At 57.3% G+C, this 17,250-nt stretch overlaps 1 protein-coding gene across 1 annotated transcript in view; it reads right to left on the bottom strand.

Annotated features, from left to right (window-relative positions):
- Positions 1 to 3,722: 3,722 nt before the first annotated feature.
- PTPRA (protein tyrosine phosphatase receptor type A) overlaps positions 3,723 to 17,250 on the bottom strand; it is a 95,265-nt gene continuing 81,737 nt past the window's right edge. Inside the window, exons 10-23 of the mRNA XM_029062395.1 lie at positions 16,118 to 16,194; positions 14,619 to 14,655; positions 13,069 to 13,166; positions 12,226 to 12,345; positions 10,900 to 11,066; positions 9,773 to 9,908; positions 9,050 to 9,199; positions 8,587 to 8,680; positions 8,356 to 8,432; positions 8,080 to 8,214; positions 7,767 to 7,892; positions 7,466 to 7,617; positions 4,594 to 4,729; positions 3,723 to 4,025 (exon numbers count right to left, since the gene is read on the bottom strand). Of these exons, the coding sequence (XP_028918228.1) occupies positions 3,951 to 4,025; positions 4,594 to 4,729; positions 7,466 to 7,617; positions 7,767 to 7,892; positions 8,080 to 8,214; positions 8,356 to 8,432; positions 8,587 to 8,680; positions 9,050 to 9,199; positions 9,773 to 9,908; positions 10,900 to 11,066; positions 12,226 to 12,345; positions 13,069 to 13,166; positions 14,619 to 14,655; positions 16,118 to 16,194 (1,580 nt within the window). The 3' untranslated portion in view covers positions 3,723 to 3,950. The remainder of the gene's footprint in view (positions 4,026 to 4,593; positions 4,730 to 7,465; positions 7,618 to 7,766; positions 7,893 to 8,079; positions 8,215 to 8,355; positions 8,433 to 8,586; positions 8,681 to 9,049; positions 9,200 to 9,772; positions 9,909 to 10,899; positions 11,067 to 12,225; positions 12,346 to 13,068; positions 13,167 to 14,618; positions 14,656 to 16,117; positions 16,195 to 17,250) is intronic.

The following is a 17,250-nucleotide window of genomic DNA, read 5'->3' as shown; positions in this document are numbered from 1 at the left end:
AAGACCAGGAGCCCCATGTGGGACCTAATTAACTTGTGCCTACCCTAGTGCTTAGAACAGTGTCTGGCACATAGCAGTGCTTGACAAATGCCATTAAATTTTTTAAAAAAAGGCCAACTCTTCCTTCTCCTCCTTTCCCAATGAGTCTTGGGGAGTGGGAGAAATTGAGGCCCCCTTGGGGAGAGAGAGTGGCAGAGGAGACTGTCACATGGAGGGAGCCAGGTTTCAGGGATGGCAAAGAGGAGCAGTGACTGAGGCAGGAACAGGTTGAGGATGAAGGAGGGGGGTGAGTTTGTCCACTGGGGAGGGTGTCGTTCCACAGATCACATTTGGAGGGGGCTTGTGGAGTGGGGATGGGAGAGGGGAGGGCCCAAGGAGTGGGGATGCCCTCCCACTTCATGTATGCCAGACCACCATTCTCTCCACCTTCAAAGCATTACTGAGGTCACAACTCCTCCAAGAAGCCTTCCCCGATTAAGCCCTCTCTTCCCCAGCTCCCTGTCCATTCTGCGTCATCTGTGCACTTCAATCCGTGACCTTTGGGCATTTGATATTCGCCCCAACCCCACCGCACTTGTGTACATATCTTTTAATTATATATTATAAATGACTTAGTTATTCACATTAATGTCTGTCTCCCCCACTAGGCTGTAAGCTTTCTGTGGGTGGGGAATGTTTATCCTAAATTCTGTTGTAGTGTAGTCTTCTAAGCTCTTAGAACAGTACTCAGCACATAGTAAGCCCTCGTTAAGTACCATTAATTGATTGATAAATAGTATTGACCGATGGAGGACATCAAAGTAAATGGTAAACGCAGAGGCAGAGGACAGGTGATGATAACTCTTTCCTCTGACCACCCCCAAGCGTATAGTTTAGAGTATCCTTCTTCCTACTCCTCCCACTGCCCCTTGGACCACCAGGTCTTCTCTCTGACCCTCCCTCAGCTCCCACGTGTGTCGGTCGGGTCAGCATCAGCCCCCAGCGGCCGCCCCTGCGTCACTCGGCACCGGGCTTAAGCAACGTGGTCTAGTGGGTAGAGCACAGGCCTGGGAGTCACAAGACCCTGGGTTCTAATCTGTCCCTGTCACTTGTCAGCTCTGTGACTGTGGGCAAGTCACTTCACTTCTCTGGGCCTTCATTCCCTCCTTTGGAAAAAGGGGATGATGACTGCGAGACTCCTGTGGGACAGGGATTGGGTCCAACCCGATTAGCTTATATCTGCTCCAGTGCTGAAACAATACCACAATCATCAGCACACAGCAGGGTGCCTGGCACATAATAAGCACCACAGTTATTATTCTTCAGGCAGAATTGCTGCCCTTGCAGTTTCTCTTTGTTGTCCTACAACTCGTGGGGGCCAGACTGGGGCCCCTGGAGGAAGAGAGGAAGGGGCTTTGGAAAGGGCAGGCTCTGCAGCCTGTTGTTGGCTCTCTGTAGGCTAACGAGGATATTTTTTCTCTTCCTTTTAAACCTTGTCGGAGGCTTTCCCTGAACTGCCGTTAAGTCCTCTGGGTTAGGATAGACTTGCTTGTACCCATCCCAGCGCTTAGTACTGGGCCTGGCACACAGTGCGCATTTAGCAAATGCCATTATTACTATTATCCGGGGTTTCCAGGTATTAGGTTCTACATCTCTGCCTGTGGCTCCTCAGGATGCTCAAGGCAGGGCTCTTGGGAGGGACACTGTGATTTACTCTGAAACCCCCCCCTTTGGTCTCAGGACCGTGTAGCTCTTTCTGGGGGCTGGTCAGCTACCCTGACCTGCAGGTGGGGCTAGGGGCCAGTCTGAATTCAGGAGCACCGGGGCGGGTGTCGGGCACGGGGACTGTCGAGAGGAGTTATCCGCTCTCCAAGGTAACCCCCCCCCACCTCCGTGGCCTCATTTCCCCTAATTCCCTCATCTTCTCCATCCTCCTTCTCCCATCCCACCTCCCCAGGCCTCCCCAAAGCAGACCCGTGCCCAGCCCCAGAAGCCAGCAGGGGCCAGGTCCTCGAACCTACTCTGAGGGGATTAACACATGTGGTTGGGCTTTAGCGGAAGGGGGACCGGGGGAGCAGGGCATGGGCCCGGTTTAGAGGGAGCTTCCGGAAAAGGGGAAGTGACTCTGGCACTTGCTGCCCACCCCCATCATCCTAGGAAACCCAGGATGGATCAGGAGTGAGGTTCCATGGACGCCAACCTAAGGGCAGCTAGAGGAGAGCCCCACCCCGCCCCGCCCATCCTCAGTGCAACCCAGGGTAGACCAGCACCCCGCCCCCATCGTCAGGCCGCCTCCTCCCCTCCATTGGACTTCCTGGCTTTGCCTCCGGTGAAGCAGAGACCACCGTTAAGAGTAACGTCTCTGTCCTCTACCCACCTCCTGCTATAGGGCCTGGTCCAGCTGCCCAGGCTCGTTGGTTGAGAAATTCAGGACACGGTTCATGGCTGGAACACTGTCCCTGCCCTGGCCACACCCGGCCCAGTACCGCGGGCTGAGATCAGGGCTTGGGCTAATGTCTCCCCCGGGCAGTGGCCATGCTGTTACTGCAGAGAGTGTAGGCTCTGGTGCCCGTCCCAGCTCCCTGTTGCTCAGCTTTTGGCCCCCAGCCCGCCACCGCCCCTCGCCAAGCAGGGAGTTCCTTGTTCTGAAGGGTTGCTCGGTTACGGCCCCCAGAGTTTAGCTGACCACCCCCTCCGCTCCAGTGTAGCGACCGGAAGGAACCCAAGAGAAGTTTTAGCAGCAATTTTAGTCTTCGTTATGGATGCTTCGCAAAGTCCGGCAGCAACAACCGGGCGGGTCCAGCTGGCTTCTCCTCCACAGCTGAGACATCTGTTTCCCTTCAGTTCTCGCCTGACTTCGAGAAACGGTGATCGTGTGAGCCCGGGCCACGCCCCACCCTGGGGACTAGGGGATCCCCCATCTGTCACTGGCCAAGTACCCCACCCTCCCCAGAGCACGGGAGCCAGGAGGCTGGTTCTGGGGAGGGTGGGACAGCGGGGGACATTGGGAGGAGAAGAGGGTTAAAGCTGGGTTCCTTCCAGAAGACCGACTCCAGCCGTGTCCTCTGGAACAGCCGGACCCCAACTCATCTCCCCCTCCCTTTGAGGGAGCTGCTTGGTCCGCCTCTAGAGTTGCGGGAGTGGGAGAGTCATGGTCCATGGCCCACAGATGAGGGACAGATCTCCTGGGAGGCCCTGCCCTTGGTTCCTGGTGGCCAAGGTGGGCAAAAAGGGCTGTCCAGCTCCCTCCCCCATCCTAGGAGTGGCAGAAGGGTCACTCTTTCCCAGAGGACGCGGCCCACTGAGCGGGCGGTTGGGGGTGGAAGGGGCAGGTGGGAAAATTTGGCATCCCCTTGGGGCCAGGAGGAGAGGTCTCTCCACAATGCCGGCTCCCCGGGGGACCCCTGGGAGTCTCAATTCAATCTCTGCCGGCAAATAGTTTAGACTGCTGCCCCTCCCAGGCGAGAGAGACCCCTCCCTTCCCGGCCCAAAGCCTTTCTGTTGGCTGAGAATTCCCCCTGGGGTGGGGCCAACCAGGAGGAGGGTTGGCTTTGCTTCCCCCAGAGTGGAAAACAGGCCTGACATGCGTGCGTCCATGCGAGCTCTGAAAGACATTGTGGTTTTTTTTTGGTTGTTGTTCCTTGTTGACGGGTGGGTGGGGATCTTTTGGAGCTCTTCTCCCTTAGGGAAAAAAATTCCCCAATAAACCCCAGCCTGGAATCCCGTCCGGCAGACGCCCCAAATCCAAACACCACGCTATTTAATTCCCCAAGAAAACACTGGAAAAGGACTTGGCCGCTACCACTTTGCTACATAGAAAATCTCCAGCTAATTACGAAGCCTAGGGTACCCACGGGGTAAACGGGTTAGGGTATATATATATACACAGATCGGGGGGTATATTAACAAAGAGAATATTACAAAATAGCGAAGAAGGCCCCTGTTGCTGGCCGGCCCCGGGGCCTCTCTTCTCATTTGAAGTTGGCGTAGTCTGAGAAAGCGTCGATGTACTCCTGCACCACCTTGTAGCAGAATTCGTACTGTTCCTGCCGGGAGGGAGGGAGGGAGGGAGGAGACGTCAAACACGGGAGTTAATGGCAGGAGGGGCAGGAGCACTGGCCGATGAGAGACAGCGAGCGAGCAGGGCCATCTGCTTGGGGTCAGGGCCCAGCCTGCTCCGTACCCCGCCCGCCTCCTGGGACAGATGGCTGCCAAGGGACCACGGGTGGCTTACAAACACCCTGGCCTCGTCCCCGGGGCGGTGAGGGGAGGAGGCCGGGATGGAACTGGGTAGCCGGATGGGTTCTAGGACCGCTCCGCTGTCAGCGTCCGCCCCCGCCCCAGGCTGCTGGCACGGCTGCCTGCCAGGCCTTCTCCCGCCCCCCAGGTTATTTTGGTCGGTTCTGTCCCCGTGGACCCTCCCGCCAGCCATGAGACAGATCTCTTTTGTCTGTGGCCCGGGGTTCCGTCCCGATGCGAGTTTCCCCCGGGGGCCCCTGCCCCAGCTCCCCATCCACTGGGGGTTGGGGGGGGGGGGGGCTCAATTCCCCGAACCTGGGACCTGGCCCTTTCCTGTCTGCCCGGAGGAAGTCCACTCAAGCGGGGGGCGCCTACCAGTGTCTGGACCATATGTGGCCTCTGCAACCTTAGACTCTTGACGGTCTGAAAGACGTCCAGGATCCCCTCGGCTTTCACCCTCTCCAGCACGGTGCTCAGTGCACAGAATGTTCCTGTCCTTCCCGCTCCCGCGCTGACAGACACAGACAGACATGGATGGACAGCTGTGAGCTTTAGCAGCCACGGGGGCCCTGGAGAAGAACCTTCTCCACCTACACCCACCTCCCAACTGCCCCCTGGGTCCAACTTGGTTCTTGCCCAGCTCCCCTGGGCCCCTCCTTTCTCACTGGGGCTGAGGCCTTTCTGCCTAGAGCTCAGTTGCCTCCTCCTCGTCCTGGTTGGCATGGACCCAGGAGTGGGCTTCACGCGGCAGTGTCCCAAGCTTAAACGGAAGCAGGCATGGCAACGGGGGAAGAGCAGCTTGGTTTACTGCATAGAGCCTGGGCCCGAGAGTCAAAAGGACCTGGGTTCTAATCCCTCTCTACCACTTATCTGCTGAGAGACCAAGGGCAAGTCACTTCACTGGGCCTCAATGACTCCCTCTGTAAAATGGGGATGAAGACTGTGAGCTCCCCATGGGACAGGAGCTGTGTCCAGCCCGATTAGCTTCTATCTTACCCTAGTGCTTAGTAGAGTGCTTGGCACTTAGTAAGCGCTGAACAAATACCAAATTTATAATTAAAAGGCCCAGCGATTTGTCAGAAGAGGGAATATGCTCTCTCCGCAGGACCTCTCCGTAGAGGGTTTGGCACGGGGGTGCCATTCAACCACTAACATCACCTGAAGCAGTACCAATTCTAGTGTGGGAACTGGGCAAGGAGGAGGGGTCAAGGAAAGAAGGGGAAGAAGCCCCAGTGTTACAAGGAGTTCAACAATGGTGGCCAGAAAGGCTGGACTGGTGAGGAAGGAGGGAACCCGTGGAGGGCGGGCCCACAGGGGAGCCGCTCCAGGAAGTAGAGCGGGGTTCAGGGGTACCACAACTGCGGAGCCTTCCATTAGGGAACAAGAAGCGGGTCGGGGATGGGCAGCGGCTCGACCTCAAGCTTCCGCCGCACCACCCGTGTCGCCGTTGACACGTCCACCTGCCGTCCGACCACTGTTATCCTTTTGCCATCCTCGTGAGGGTTTGAGTTGTCATCGTGCGAGAAGCCTGCTGATCGGGAGAGCCTCGCTCTCCCAGGGAAGATGGGGGGAGACATCTACCACCCCCTCCACCCCATCCAGGTCCGGTCCACGGCTGGTGGGCCCAGGCCCGGAGAGCTGGGACGCCTGCGGGAGCTGTGTGCCGGCCGCCTTCCTGGCCACCCGTTCTCAGAACCGGGATGGACCGCCTTGCTGCTGCAGCTCCGCTCCTTGCTTTCCCTCCTGCAGAGACCCGGTCCAGACCCTAGTCTGCTTGCCCCAGGGAAGTGGGGCTTGGTCCTGGTCTGCTCGGGGGCCTGCCTGCTCTGTTGGCTCCACTGTCCATAATCATAATTATAGCACTTGTTAAGCACTTACTATGGGCCAACCACTGTTCTAAATGCTAGGGTAGATTCAAGCAAATCAGGTTGGATGCAGTCCCTGTCCCCCGTGGGGCTCATAGTCTCAATCCCCATTTTACAGATGAGGCTAACTGAGGCCTAGGGAAGTGAAGTGACTTGCCCAAGGTCAAACAGCAGACAAGTGGCTGATCTAGAAGTCCCCCGGCAGGTAGAAGTTGCCCGATCAAGGGGTGGGGGGCAACCGAGAGGTAATCTTCTTAGGACCGGCTACGGTGGGGCCTAGCGGATAGAGCCTGGGCTTGGGAGTCAGGAGGACTTGGTTCTGATCCCGGCTCTGCCACCTGTCTGCTTTGTGACCTTGGGTAAGTCACTTCACTTCTCTGCACCTCAGGTATCTCGCATGTAAAATGGGGATTGAGACTGTGAGCCTCAGATGGGACAGGGACTGTGTCCAACCCGATTTGCTGGTATCCACTCCACATGATGTAGTGGATAGAGCATGGACTTGGGAGTCAGAAGGTCATAGGTTCTAATCTAGGCTCCAGCACTTGTCTGCTGTGTGAAGTGACCTTGGGAAAGTCAGAGAAGCAGCGTGGCTCACTGGAAAGAGCACGGGCTTTGGAGTCAGAGGTCATGGGTTCGAACCCCAGCTCTGCCACTTGCCAGCTGTGTGACTTTGGGCAAGTCACTTAACTTCTCGGTGCCTCAGTTCCCTCATCTGTAAAATGGGGATTAAGACTGTGAGCCCCACGTGGGACAACCTGATTCCCCTGTGTCTACCCCAGCGCTTAGAACAGTGCTCGGCACATAGTAAGCGCTTAACAAATACCAACATTATTATTATTATTAAGTCACTTCACTTCTCTGCACCTCTGTTACCTCCTCTGTAAAATGGGGATTGTCACTGTGAGCCACACATGGGACGGACTGTGTCCAACCCGATTTGCTGGTATCCCCCCAGCGTTTAGAATAGTGCCTGGCACGTAGTAAGCACGTAACAAATACCACCATTATTATTAAATGCTTAAAAGATACCATGTATGTATATAAGGGGTTGGGCTCCTGTGGAACCAAAAAGCAGACAAATCCAGTTTGGGGCCCTGGGGCTGAGGGGTGGATTTTATCTTTTTGGGTGCTTGTGCTTTCTTGGTGGGTTTGGAGTGGGGTTCTTGGGCTTCTCCTCCCTCAAATGTGAGCGACCCGACGGGAAAGCATCCTGCTTCCCCCTGACTCCCCCTTTCTGCGTGAGCCCCCCTGCCCCCTCCGCCTCTCAGAAACAGAGTGCTCCAGGAGCAGTAGCGGCCACAGAGCAAGTGTCCGCTGAGGGGACCGGCGGCGAGGCCTTCCTCCCGACTTCCCCACCCCCTTAGCCCCTGCCACCTCACCTGCAGTGCACGGTAATGGGGTGGTTGCCCGACTGCTGCTGCTGCTTCTGCACCGCGGCGATGATGTTGATCATCCCCTTCCCGTCACTGGGGATGCCCACCTCCGGCCAGCCGTGGAAGTGGAACTGGCGCACCTGCCGGCTCTTGTTCTCCTAAGAGGGCGGCCAGAGACGTGGAGACAATTAGCCAGAGGAGCTGCGATGAGGAAGGAGCCGGGCCACCCGGATCCCCGCGCCTCCCCCCACACGCTCCGCCCCCGCTCACATCCCCCACATCCCATCCTCCTCCCCCCGGCCCCTACCCTGGTGTTAGTGACGAGCAGGTCGCGCACGGTGTAGCTCTCACACTCGTCCTCCTTCTTCAGCTCCATGGTGATGTCTCCACAGGCCATGGGGTTGTCGCAGGGCCAGTACTGGGCACACTTTTCCTGAGGCCAGATGGGGCGGAGGCGGGCAGTGAGGAGCCTGGCAATGCCAGAGTTAGTCCCGTCCCGCGGTAGCAAAACGCTGGAGCCGGGACGGGACCAACTGCCCTCCTGAGGTGGGCAGGACTTGGCGGCATGGCAACCGACGGCAGGCTAGTCTGGGCGTATTGGGGGATTGTCCCCCACTGACCTGGCCCCTCTCCTCCAGCTCAGTGAGCATGACGATGGAGCAGGATTTCCACTCCCAGATCATCCTCCAGAAGTCCTCGATGGTGTGCTGCAGTGGGCCCTGGCTGGCAATGTACGAGTCCTTCTGACGATAACCCTGCGGGGCCGGATCGGTGACAACCAGTCAGGGCCACCCCTGGAGCTGGCTAGGACCCGAAGAGGGGGCCTGGCACCCCGGGGTGGGGGAGGGAGAGGTGGCATGGGGGCACGATGCCCCCAGGGGCCAGGTACCACTTACGTCGATGAACGATGCGTTCACGTAGTCTGTGTTCTCCTCCCCCCTCTTCACTGGAATGATGACTCTGTTGAATTCGTCTGCCAGCGGCAGGAGCGGACAAACATGGCCCGTGAGCGGGCCCCAGCCCAAAGCTCACCCGGAAATTCGCCTCCTTCCCCGGGAACCTTCCCCTCCCCAATAACCAACCCCCTCCCGCGGTGTGCGTGAGTCGGAGCAGGAGGAGGCACGTACAGGGAATGATCTGCAGAACTCTGTTCTTCTTCATGTTGGCGGGCAGGTTCCCCGTCCGCATCTTCTCGTTCTGGATTTTGATGGAGGTCAACTTCTGCGTTTGGTGGGTGGGGGCAGGGAGAGCTCGGTTACACCCCGGGTGTCCCCAGCATCCCTCTCCCAGCTTGGACGGCGGGCACGAGCCTCGGCGGGCCCACGCAGGGGCGGATGTGAGCGAGGGAAAGATGCCCGGGACTTTTTCTTGCCCGGGAAAAGGCCACCAAGTTCAGGGAGGGGACGACAGCCAGTCGGGGAGGGAGGCTGGTGTGGTGGGTTCAGGTACTACCTCCCAAGTGCCAGGGAGCTCTGGGCGTGAATGTGGGTGAACCAGGGCCGGGCCAGGCATCTCCCTCTCTCCCGCAACCCCGACTGGTCTCTCCCCAGCGCGCCCCGCTCCCCCCGCAGGGCCCCTTTTCCCACGGACCTTAAACTCCTCTTCGAGGCCGTTGCTGCTGGTCCCGGGGACTCTGGTGTAGATCTTCTGCAGGTGACTCTCCAGCGAGGTCACCTCCAGCTCCGTGTCCCCGTACAGGTAGTGCTCCAGCAGGGCTTGGTAGATGAACACGTACTGCATCTACAACAGGCGGCAGGCACGTCAACCGTCACCCGGCGGCAGCGGCCTTGGCCCCCCTGCCCGGTCTGGGACCCCAGACGACCCTCCCCGGGCTGTGACATCGGGCAGCCAGGAGATTGAGGCTCCCAGCTGGCAGAGTCCCCTCAGAGGAGGGGATATATCGGGTGTGGGAGAAGGAAAGGGTCCAGGACAGCGTGGGGTGTGTCCGGCTGCCCATGGCGCTGCCCAAGGCTTGTGCTCCCCATAATGCCCGCCCTCGTGCATTATGTTAATAATACTTGTTAAGCACTTACTATGTTCTAAGTGCTGGGGTAGATACAAGTCATTCAAGTTGGACACAGTCCCTTATCCCACATAGGGCTCACACTCTTCAACCCCATTTTATGGATGAGGTCACTGAGGCCCAGAGATGTGAAGTGACTTGCCTAAGGTTACACAGCAGACAAGACGCAGAACCAGAACTACAACCCAAGTCCTTCTGACTCCCAGGACCGGGCTCTGTCCACTAGACCACCCTGCTTCTTGCCCAAAGCCCCCAGGGCAGGGGACCACAAGAGGGAAAGCGCCACTTACGTCCGTCTGTACCATCTGGCAGCGCTGGGCCCGGATGCGGCCCACGAAGCCGTACACGTCCACCTTCTTCTCAGTGGCCATCATGTCCAGCATGGCGTCGATGACGACAAAGGTGCCCGTGCGGCCCACCCCCGCGCTGTAGCCAGAGGGTCGGGGGGGAGATGGGCAAGCGGCTGAGCAGCGCTCACACGCTCAGGTATCTCTTGGTCCCATTCCCTGCATGGCCATAGGAGGGGACCCGAGCCAGGCGCTAGCCTCTGGCCCTGCCCCCGGGACCTGATGCCTGATGCCAGAACAGAACCCATCTCCTCCAAGGCGCCTTCCTTGAATAAGCCCCCCCTTTTCTCTTCTCCCACTCCCTTCTACGTCTCCTTGACTTCCTCCCTTTATTCATCCCCCCTTCCCAGCTCCACTGCAATTTATGCACATATCCATAATTTGTTGATTTCTATTAATATCTGTCTCTCCCTCTAGATTGTAAGCTCATTGTGGGCAGGGGATGTGTCTATTTATTGTTCTGTTGTACTCTCCCAAGTGCTTAGTCCAGGGGTCTGCACACAACAAGTGCTCAATAAATACGATTGAATGAATGAATGAATGGATGAAGCCAGGCCTGTCCCTTTGCCCCAGCAGGAACTGCCCATTCTTGTTCCTTTTTTTTCTTTGAAATGGTATTTGTTAAGCGCTTGCTATGTGCCAGGCACTGTACTAAGCACTGGGGTAAATACGAACTCATCAGGTTGAACACAGACCATGTCCCACATGGGGCTCACAGTCTTAATCCCATTTTCCAGATGAGGTCACTGAGGCCCAGAGAAGTGAAGTGACTTGCCTAAAGTCACACAGCAGACAAGTGGGGGAGCTGGGATGAGAATCCAGGTCCTTCTGACTCCCAGGCCTGGACTATATTCACTAGGCCACGCTGCTTCTCTGTTCCTCGGTCCCTTTCACCCACAAACCGCTCGGCTTGCTAGGACTTCCAGTGTGGAAGCAGGCTCCTTGAAACCTGCTCCCCTCTTCCTTTCCCCCCCCACTCCCCCGGCCCCCTAGTCTAGGGTATGTGTGTATGGGGGTGATATTCCTGTCCCTCCAAGAGCAAAGGCAGCCAACTGTGGGGGAAGACAGACCTGCAGTGCACCACGATGGCCCCGGCGTACTGGGGGTTACACGTCTTCACCTTCTTCAAGAACTTGAGCATGCCGATAGGGGTGAAGGGCACGCCGAAGTCTGGCCAGCTGGTGAAGTGGAACTGCGTGACGAGACGCTGGGGCTTTTTGTTGGTCACGTCCCCCACCTGGGGAGGGCGAAGGTGGGGTGGAGGGGGCGGCGTTGGCCGGGGTGGGGACGGGACTTGGGGACGAGAAGGAAGTCCGTGCCCCTGGCGCGCAGTCCGCCCACCCGCCCCTCCCTGCCGGGGAGCTAGTCCGCACAAGGGGTGGGGGGATTCACCTCCAGCAAAAACCAGGGGGCCGGAGCCTCCTCCTGGGCTGGTGTCCATCACTGGCTTTTATTGAGCATTTACTATGTGCAGAATTCTGTACTAAGAGCTTGGGAGAGGACGACAGAACAGTATGACCATACATTTTCCCTGGGGCGGGACCCTGCAGGCTGTACAACCCAGGTGGCCCCTGCCAAGGTCCACTGAGTGGGGCTCTACTTGTCTCGGGACTGACTCCTGCTCCGAGCCTCTGGGGATCCAGCCATGGGCAGGAGAAGGGAGCGGCAGGTACGGGCTGGGTCCGCCCCCGGGCACAGAGCCATAGAGCCAGTATTGAGAAGCAGCGTGGCTCAGTGGAAAGAGCACGGGCTTTGGAGTCAGAGGTCATGGGTTCGAATTCTGGCTCTGCCACTCGTCAGCTGTGTGACTGTGGGCAAGTCACTTAACTTCTCTGTGCCTCAGTTCCCTCATCTGTAAAATGGGGATTAAGACTGTGAGCCCCACGTGGGACAACCTGATTCCCCTGTGTCTACCCCAGCGCTTAGAACAGTGCTCGGCACATAGTAAGTGCTTCACAAATGCCAACATTATTATTATTATTATTAATGCCAACTGGATGGGGCTGTGGTATTGGTGACCACCCCTATTGGCATCCCTCTGACCAAAGTTGCCCCTAGCTGGGCACCAGGGGTGTCCAGCCTATCGCTGGGTCCCGGGCACCAGGAATGACCATCATATCGCAGGCTTCCGGGCACCGGGAATGCCCGCTCTTTTGCTGGCTCATGGGCACCAGGACTGTCCAGTTTATCGCTAGCTCCCAGGAACCAGGAACACACGGTCTATCGCTAGCTCATGGGCACCAGGAATGCCCAACCTATTGTTGGTTCTCGGGCAGATCCAAGTCTCAGACCCCCCCAGGGGCGGGGCGGGGCAAGCGGGGGCCAGGGGGCCAGGGCAGGGACCAGATGCGGCTGGAGGCGGCAGAGGCCGTGGGGGGCGGGGACGACCCCCGTACCTGCTGAATGCAGAACTTGCGCACGGTGTAATCGACCAGGACAGTCACGTCTTCTACGGACACACGGATGTTCCCATAGGTCCAGCAGCCTTGGTCGGGCCAGTACTGGGCGCATTTGCACTGGGGAGAGAGGGGGAAGCAGTCCACCGGGAGCCAGCCCCCCGCCAGGTGAGACAGACAGAGACAGAGAGACCCTCGCTCCCCCACCACCCCCGCCGCTGCATCAGCTCTCGTCTGCACTATGTGCTGTCGGTCCTCCCCTTTCTATTCCCGGTCTACCCCAGGGGTGGCCAGCCGCATGTGGATTCCCACCCCTGGGCCCAAAACCCACAGCCCTGGAGACTTCTTCTCCGGAGCACCAACATGACAGAGCCCTGGGGGTACATGGTGGGGGTCCTCAGGCTGCTCTGGGACCGGATTAATTCACTCATTCAGTCAGGTTTACTGAACGCTTACTATATGCAGAGCGCTTCGGAGAGTCCAATAGAAGAATAAACAGACCCATTCTCCGCCCACAATGAGCTGATAGTCCAGAGGCTGAGGCTCGCCAGAGGGTGGCCCCCTGGGAAGCCACCCGCCCAGGTGGGATCTTGACTACCGGCACTTCGCCGCCGACTGCCACGAAGCCCACGGGCCAATGAGACCCCCAGACCGCAGCCTACCACCCGGGGCGCCTAGCCGATCTCCCTATGACCCCGCGCTCAATTTCATCCCAGTTGTCTCGCGGTTGCCGGACCCACTTCCCGCCCTCCAGCTTGTCTGGGACTAATGGCCGAGGTCAAAAAAGCCGGCCCCTCCGGCTCGGCTGGGCGGACGCTGCGGAGAGGCCACCTCCCTTCTCACCTCCTTCCTCTCTTTCAGGTTGGTCACCATCACAATGGTCGCTGTGTTTTGTTCCCAGATCATTCTCCAGAAATCGTTTACCGTTTCTTCTTTTGGTCCTATGGGCAAGCAAACCATGGTATTAATTTTAGTGTTTACCGTGGGCAGTGCACTGTGTTAAGCACTGGGAGAGGCCAGGCCAACGGAAGAGGGAGATTCGATCTCTGCCCACCAGATGTGCATGGACATAAGTGCTGTGGGGCTAGGGTGACTATCACAGTATTATGATTAACAATATTCATGATAATAATAAAGGTACTCGTTAGGCGCTTAGTATGTGCCAGGCACTGTTCTAAGCAGTCAGGTAGATCCTAGTTAATCAGGGCGGTCACAGTCCCTGTCCCACATGGGGCTCGCAATCTTAATCCCCATTTTACAGATAAGGGAACTGAGGCCCGGAAATGTGAAGTGACTTGTCTAAGGTCACATGGCAGTCGTGGTGGAGCCGGGATTAGAACCCAGATTCTTCTGACTCCCAGGCCCGTGCTCTATCCACTAAGCCATGCTGCTTCTGTTTAAGGGGTACAGACCTAAGCACAAAAGCAACAAACATAGAGAGGGCAAATCGGGCAAACTGGCAAATGGGCTCAGTCGTGGAAGACCTTGTGGAGGTGTGATTTGCATAGGGCTCTGAAGGTGGGGAGGGAGAGATGGGGACAAGGTTAATAATGGCATTTGTTAAGCACTTACTATGTGCCAAGCACTCTTCTAAGTGCTGGGGTAGATTCAAGGTAATCAGGTTGGATACAGTCCCTGTCCCACATGGGACTCAGTCTTCATCCCCATTTTACAGAAGAGGGAACTGATGCCTAGAAGTGAAGTGACTTGCCCAAGGTCATCCAGCAGACTAGTGGCAGAGCCAGGATTGGCATTTAGAAGGGCAAAATGGGTGGGTTGGTTTGGGTTGTAGCATAGTAGGAGATCAGTGAGGTGAGATAGGAGGGGACAAGCTGACAGTGCCTTAAAGCCCACCGTGAGGAGTTTCTGTTTGATGTGGAGATGGAAGGGCAACCACTGGAGGTTTTTGAGGGGTGGAAGCAGAGTGGCCTACTGGATTCTAATTCCGCCTCTGCCACTTGTCTGCTGTGTGGCCTTGGGCAAGGCACTTCACTTCTCTGCGCCCCAGTTACCTTATCTGTAAAATGGTGAGTGCCACGTGAGACAGGGACTGTGTCCAACCTGATTTGCTGGTATCCGCCCCAGCACTTAGTACAGTGTCTGGCACATAGTAAGTGCTTAACAAATACCCCAATTAAATATCATGTTGTAATAATAATAACAACAACAACAATAAATCCGAGTCCAGAGGCCTTACTGGTCAGAAAGACCTGGTGTGACAGGCCTTGGTCCCTGCCACCTTATAAGCATCCAGGGGTGGAGGGCAGCCGCCGCCGCTGCATAGCTGAAGTCTACAGTAGCGTCCAGCGACAGGACACACCGGAGGCAGGGCAGACTGCAAGGGCGGGATGGGGCCGGGGCCGGGCCCCTCAGAGATGTGGAACGGAACTCACCTTGGGCAGCGATGAACTTGTTCTTCTCTTGGTAGCCCTGGGAAGACGGGAAGGACGGGAAGAGGAGGAGGGATGTGGGCCTGGTTGTCTCCCAAGAGGACCTAACCCAGCCCCTTGCATTCCCCCCACCTCCCCGACCCTGATCAGCCTCTCTTCAATAATAATGTTGTTATTTGTTACAACAAATGTGCTGAGCACTGTTCTAAGCGCTGGGGTAGATACAGGGTAATCAGGTTGTCCCACGTGAAGCTCACAGTTAATCCCCATTTTTACAGATGAGGTAACTGGGGCACAGAGAAGTTAAGTGACTTGCCCACAGTCACACAGCTGATGAGTGGCAGAGCCTGGATTCAAACTCATGACCTCTGACTCCCAAGCCCGTGCTCTTTCCACTGAGCCGCGCTACTTCTCAAGGCCTCCACGCAGGAGGCTGGACCAGTGGGCCTAGGATCTGAGGGTCGTGGCCACGGGGCATCCAAGCAGCCCAGCGTCGGCTGTTGAATGGGCCCGCTTGTCAGTAATGATACTGATGATGGTGGCATCCGTTAAGCGCTCACTCTGTGGTAGGCCCCGTACTAAGCGCTGGGGTGGATACAAGCAAATTGCTTCATCCCCCATGGGGTTCCCACCCTTAACCCCCATTTTACAGATGAGGTCACCGAGGCTCAGAGAGGCGAAGTGACTTGTCCAGGGTCACCCAGCAGCTACATGGCGGAGCCAGGACTAGAACCACAAGGGAGAGGAGGAGAGCGGTCCTCAGGCTAGGGCCCAAGGAGACCCAGTCCCGGGCTCCAGCTGCGTCCCAGGGTACAAGTTGCCCTGCAGCTGCAATGCTGGGCGGGGTGAGGGGATGCCGGGCCAGTGTCCCCATGGCAGCTTCTGGGCAGGGCGACTGCTGAGGACGGGGGGCACCGGCCAGGAGCCGTTGAAGACCCAGAGCAGGAAGGGATGGCTCGCTCAGTCCATCTGCCAGCGGCAGGTGGTGCCTTGGGAGGCCTGGCGGGGGTTGGGGGGAGGGTTCTAATCCCAGTTCCACCACTTCTCTGCTACATGACCTTTGGCAAGTCAATTCACTTCTCTGGGCCTCAGATCCCTCATCTAGAAAATGGAGACTGAGACTGTGAGCCCCATGTGGGACGGACGGTTTCCAACCTGATTTGCTTGGATCCCCCCAGTGCTTAGTACAGTGCCTGGAACAGAGTAAGCACTTAACAAATGCCATTATTATTACTAAAAGACAGCCAGGGCAGTTGACAGGGCAGATCCCGGGGAGATTTCCTCCAGCTTCTCCTCGGACCCCATCCCATCTTTGGGGTCAGGATGGGGAACCCGTCTCCCCGCGTTGGACCATCGGCCTCTCTAAGGCAGGGATCGTGGCTTGCCCTGCCCCGGTCCTTCGCCGGGTCTCTACTGTCCACACAGGTTGAGGGTAGACGGAAGAGCAACCCCCCGCCCCCCGCGCTGAGTCACCCGCTCCCCAAGGATATGGTGGCCCTTACGTTGATGAATGAGGCGTTGATGTAGTCCGAATCCGGGACCCCTTCCACGGGCGTCAGATGCACCCGGGAATGGTCATCTGCAGGGGAAGACAATCCTCCAGTTACTTCTTTGAATGTCCACCTCCCTCTCTAGACTCTAAGCTCTTTGTGGGCAAGGAATGGGTCTGTTATATTGTTCCAGTGGGCTCTCCCGAGTGTTTAATACAGTGCTGTGCACACAGTAAGTGCTCAAGAAATGACCGACTGACTCACTCCGACTCCGAAACCCTGCCTTCCCCCCACGGTGCCCCCATCCCCACCCCCACCCCCCAGCCAGTGCCCCCATCCCCTCCCAGCCCCTTGCCCTCCAGAGCCACCTTTTGCCAGGTTGGGGATGAGGGCCTTTCTGGAGTTTAGCAGCACGGCCTAGTGGAAAGAACATGGGACTGGGAGTCTCCGGTCCTGGCTCAAGCTACTCACTCTCTGGGTGACTCTGAGCACGGCACTTCACTTCTTTCTGCTTCCGTTTCCACATGGGTAAGATGGGGATCAAGGATTTGTTCTTTCCCCCATTTTGGACTGTGAGTGCCCCCCGTGGGGAAAAAGACAAGCTCTGAACTGGTTACCAGTACCTCTGGTGACCCAGTGTTATTATTGGCAGTAGAAAGGAGGAATGGGGCACAGAGCACGGAGCAGGATAGGTGGAAAGTCGGGGGGCATGGGGTTGTCACTAAGGTCAGCAGGGGAGGCCGGGGTTAGGGAGGGAAGAGGGAGGAGCCCAGGGGAGAAAACCAGGGGCCACTCAGGGGGCCGGCAGGGTTACCTCTGTTCCTCCAGGGCTCCTCCCCTCCTTTTGATTTATTTTTTAAAATAGTATTTGCTGAGCGTTTTCTATGTGCCAGGCACGGTACTGCTAGGGAAGGTAAGAGCTAATCAGGTTGGACACAGTCCACCTCCCACATGGGGCTCACGGTCTTCATTCCCATTTTACAGTTGAGGGAACTGAGGCCCAAAGAAGCCAAGTGTCTTGCCCAGGGTCACACAGCTGACAAGTGGCGGAGCTGGGATTAACCCTCCTGCTCTGCTCGCTTGGTCTCTTGAAGGGCCTGGGATTTAGCAATAAATGGTGATTATAATACTGACACTAATTACCT

The sequence above is a fragment of the Ornithorhynchus anatinus genome, chromosome 4 (genome assembly GCF_004115215.2).
Source record: "Ornithorhynchus anatinus isolate Pmale09 chromosome 4, mOrnAna1.pri.v4, whole genome shotgun sequence".
In the NCBI taxonomy this organism is placed as follows: domain Eukaryota; kingdom Metazoa; phylum Chordata; class Mammalia; order Monotremata; family Ornithorhynchidae; genus Ornithorhynchus; species Ornithorhynchus anatinus.
Note: the sequence above shows the minus strand (reverse complement) of the source record. Positions and strands in the feature narration are given on the sequence as shown.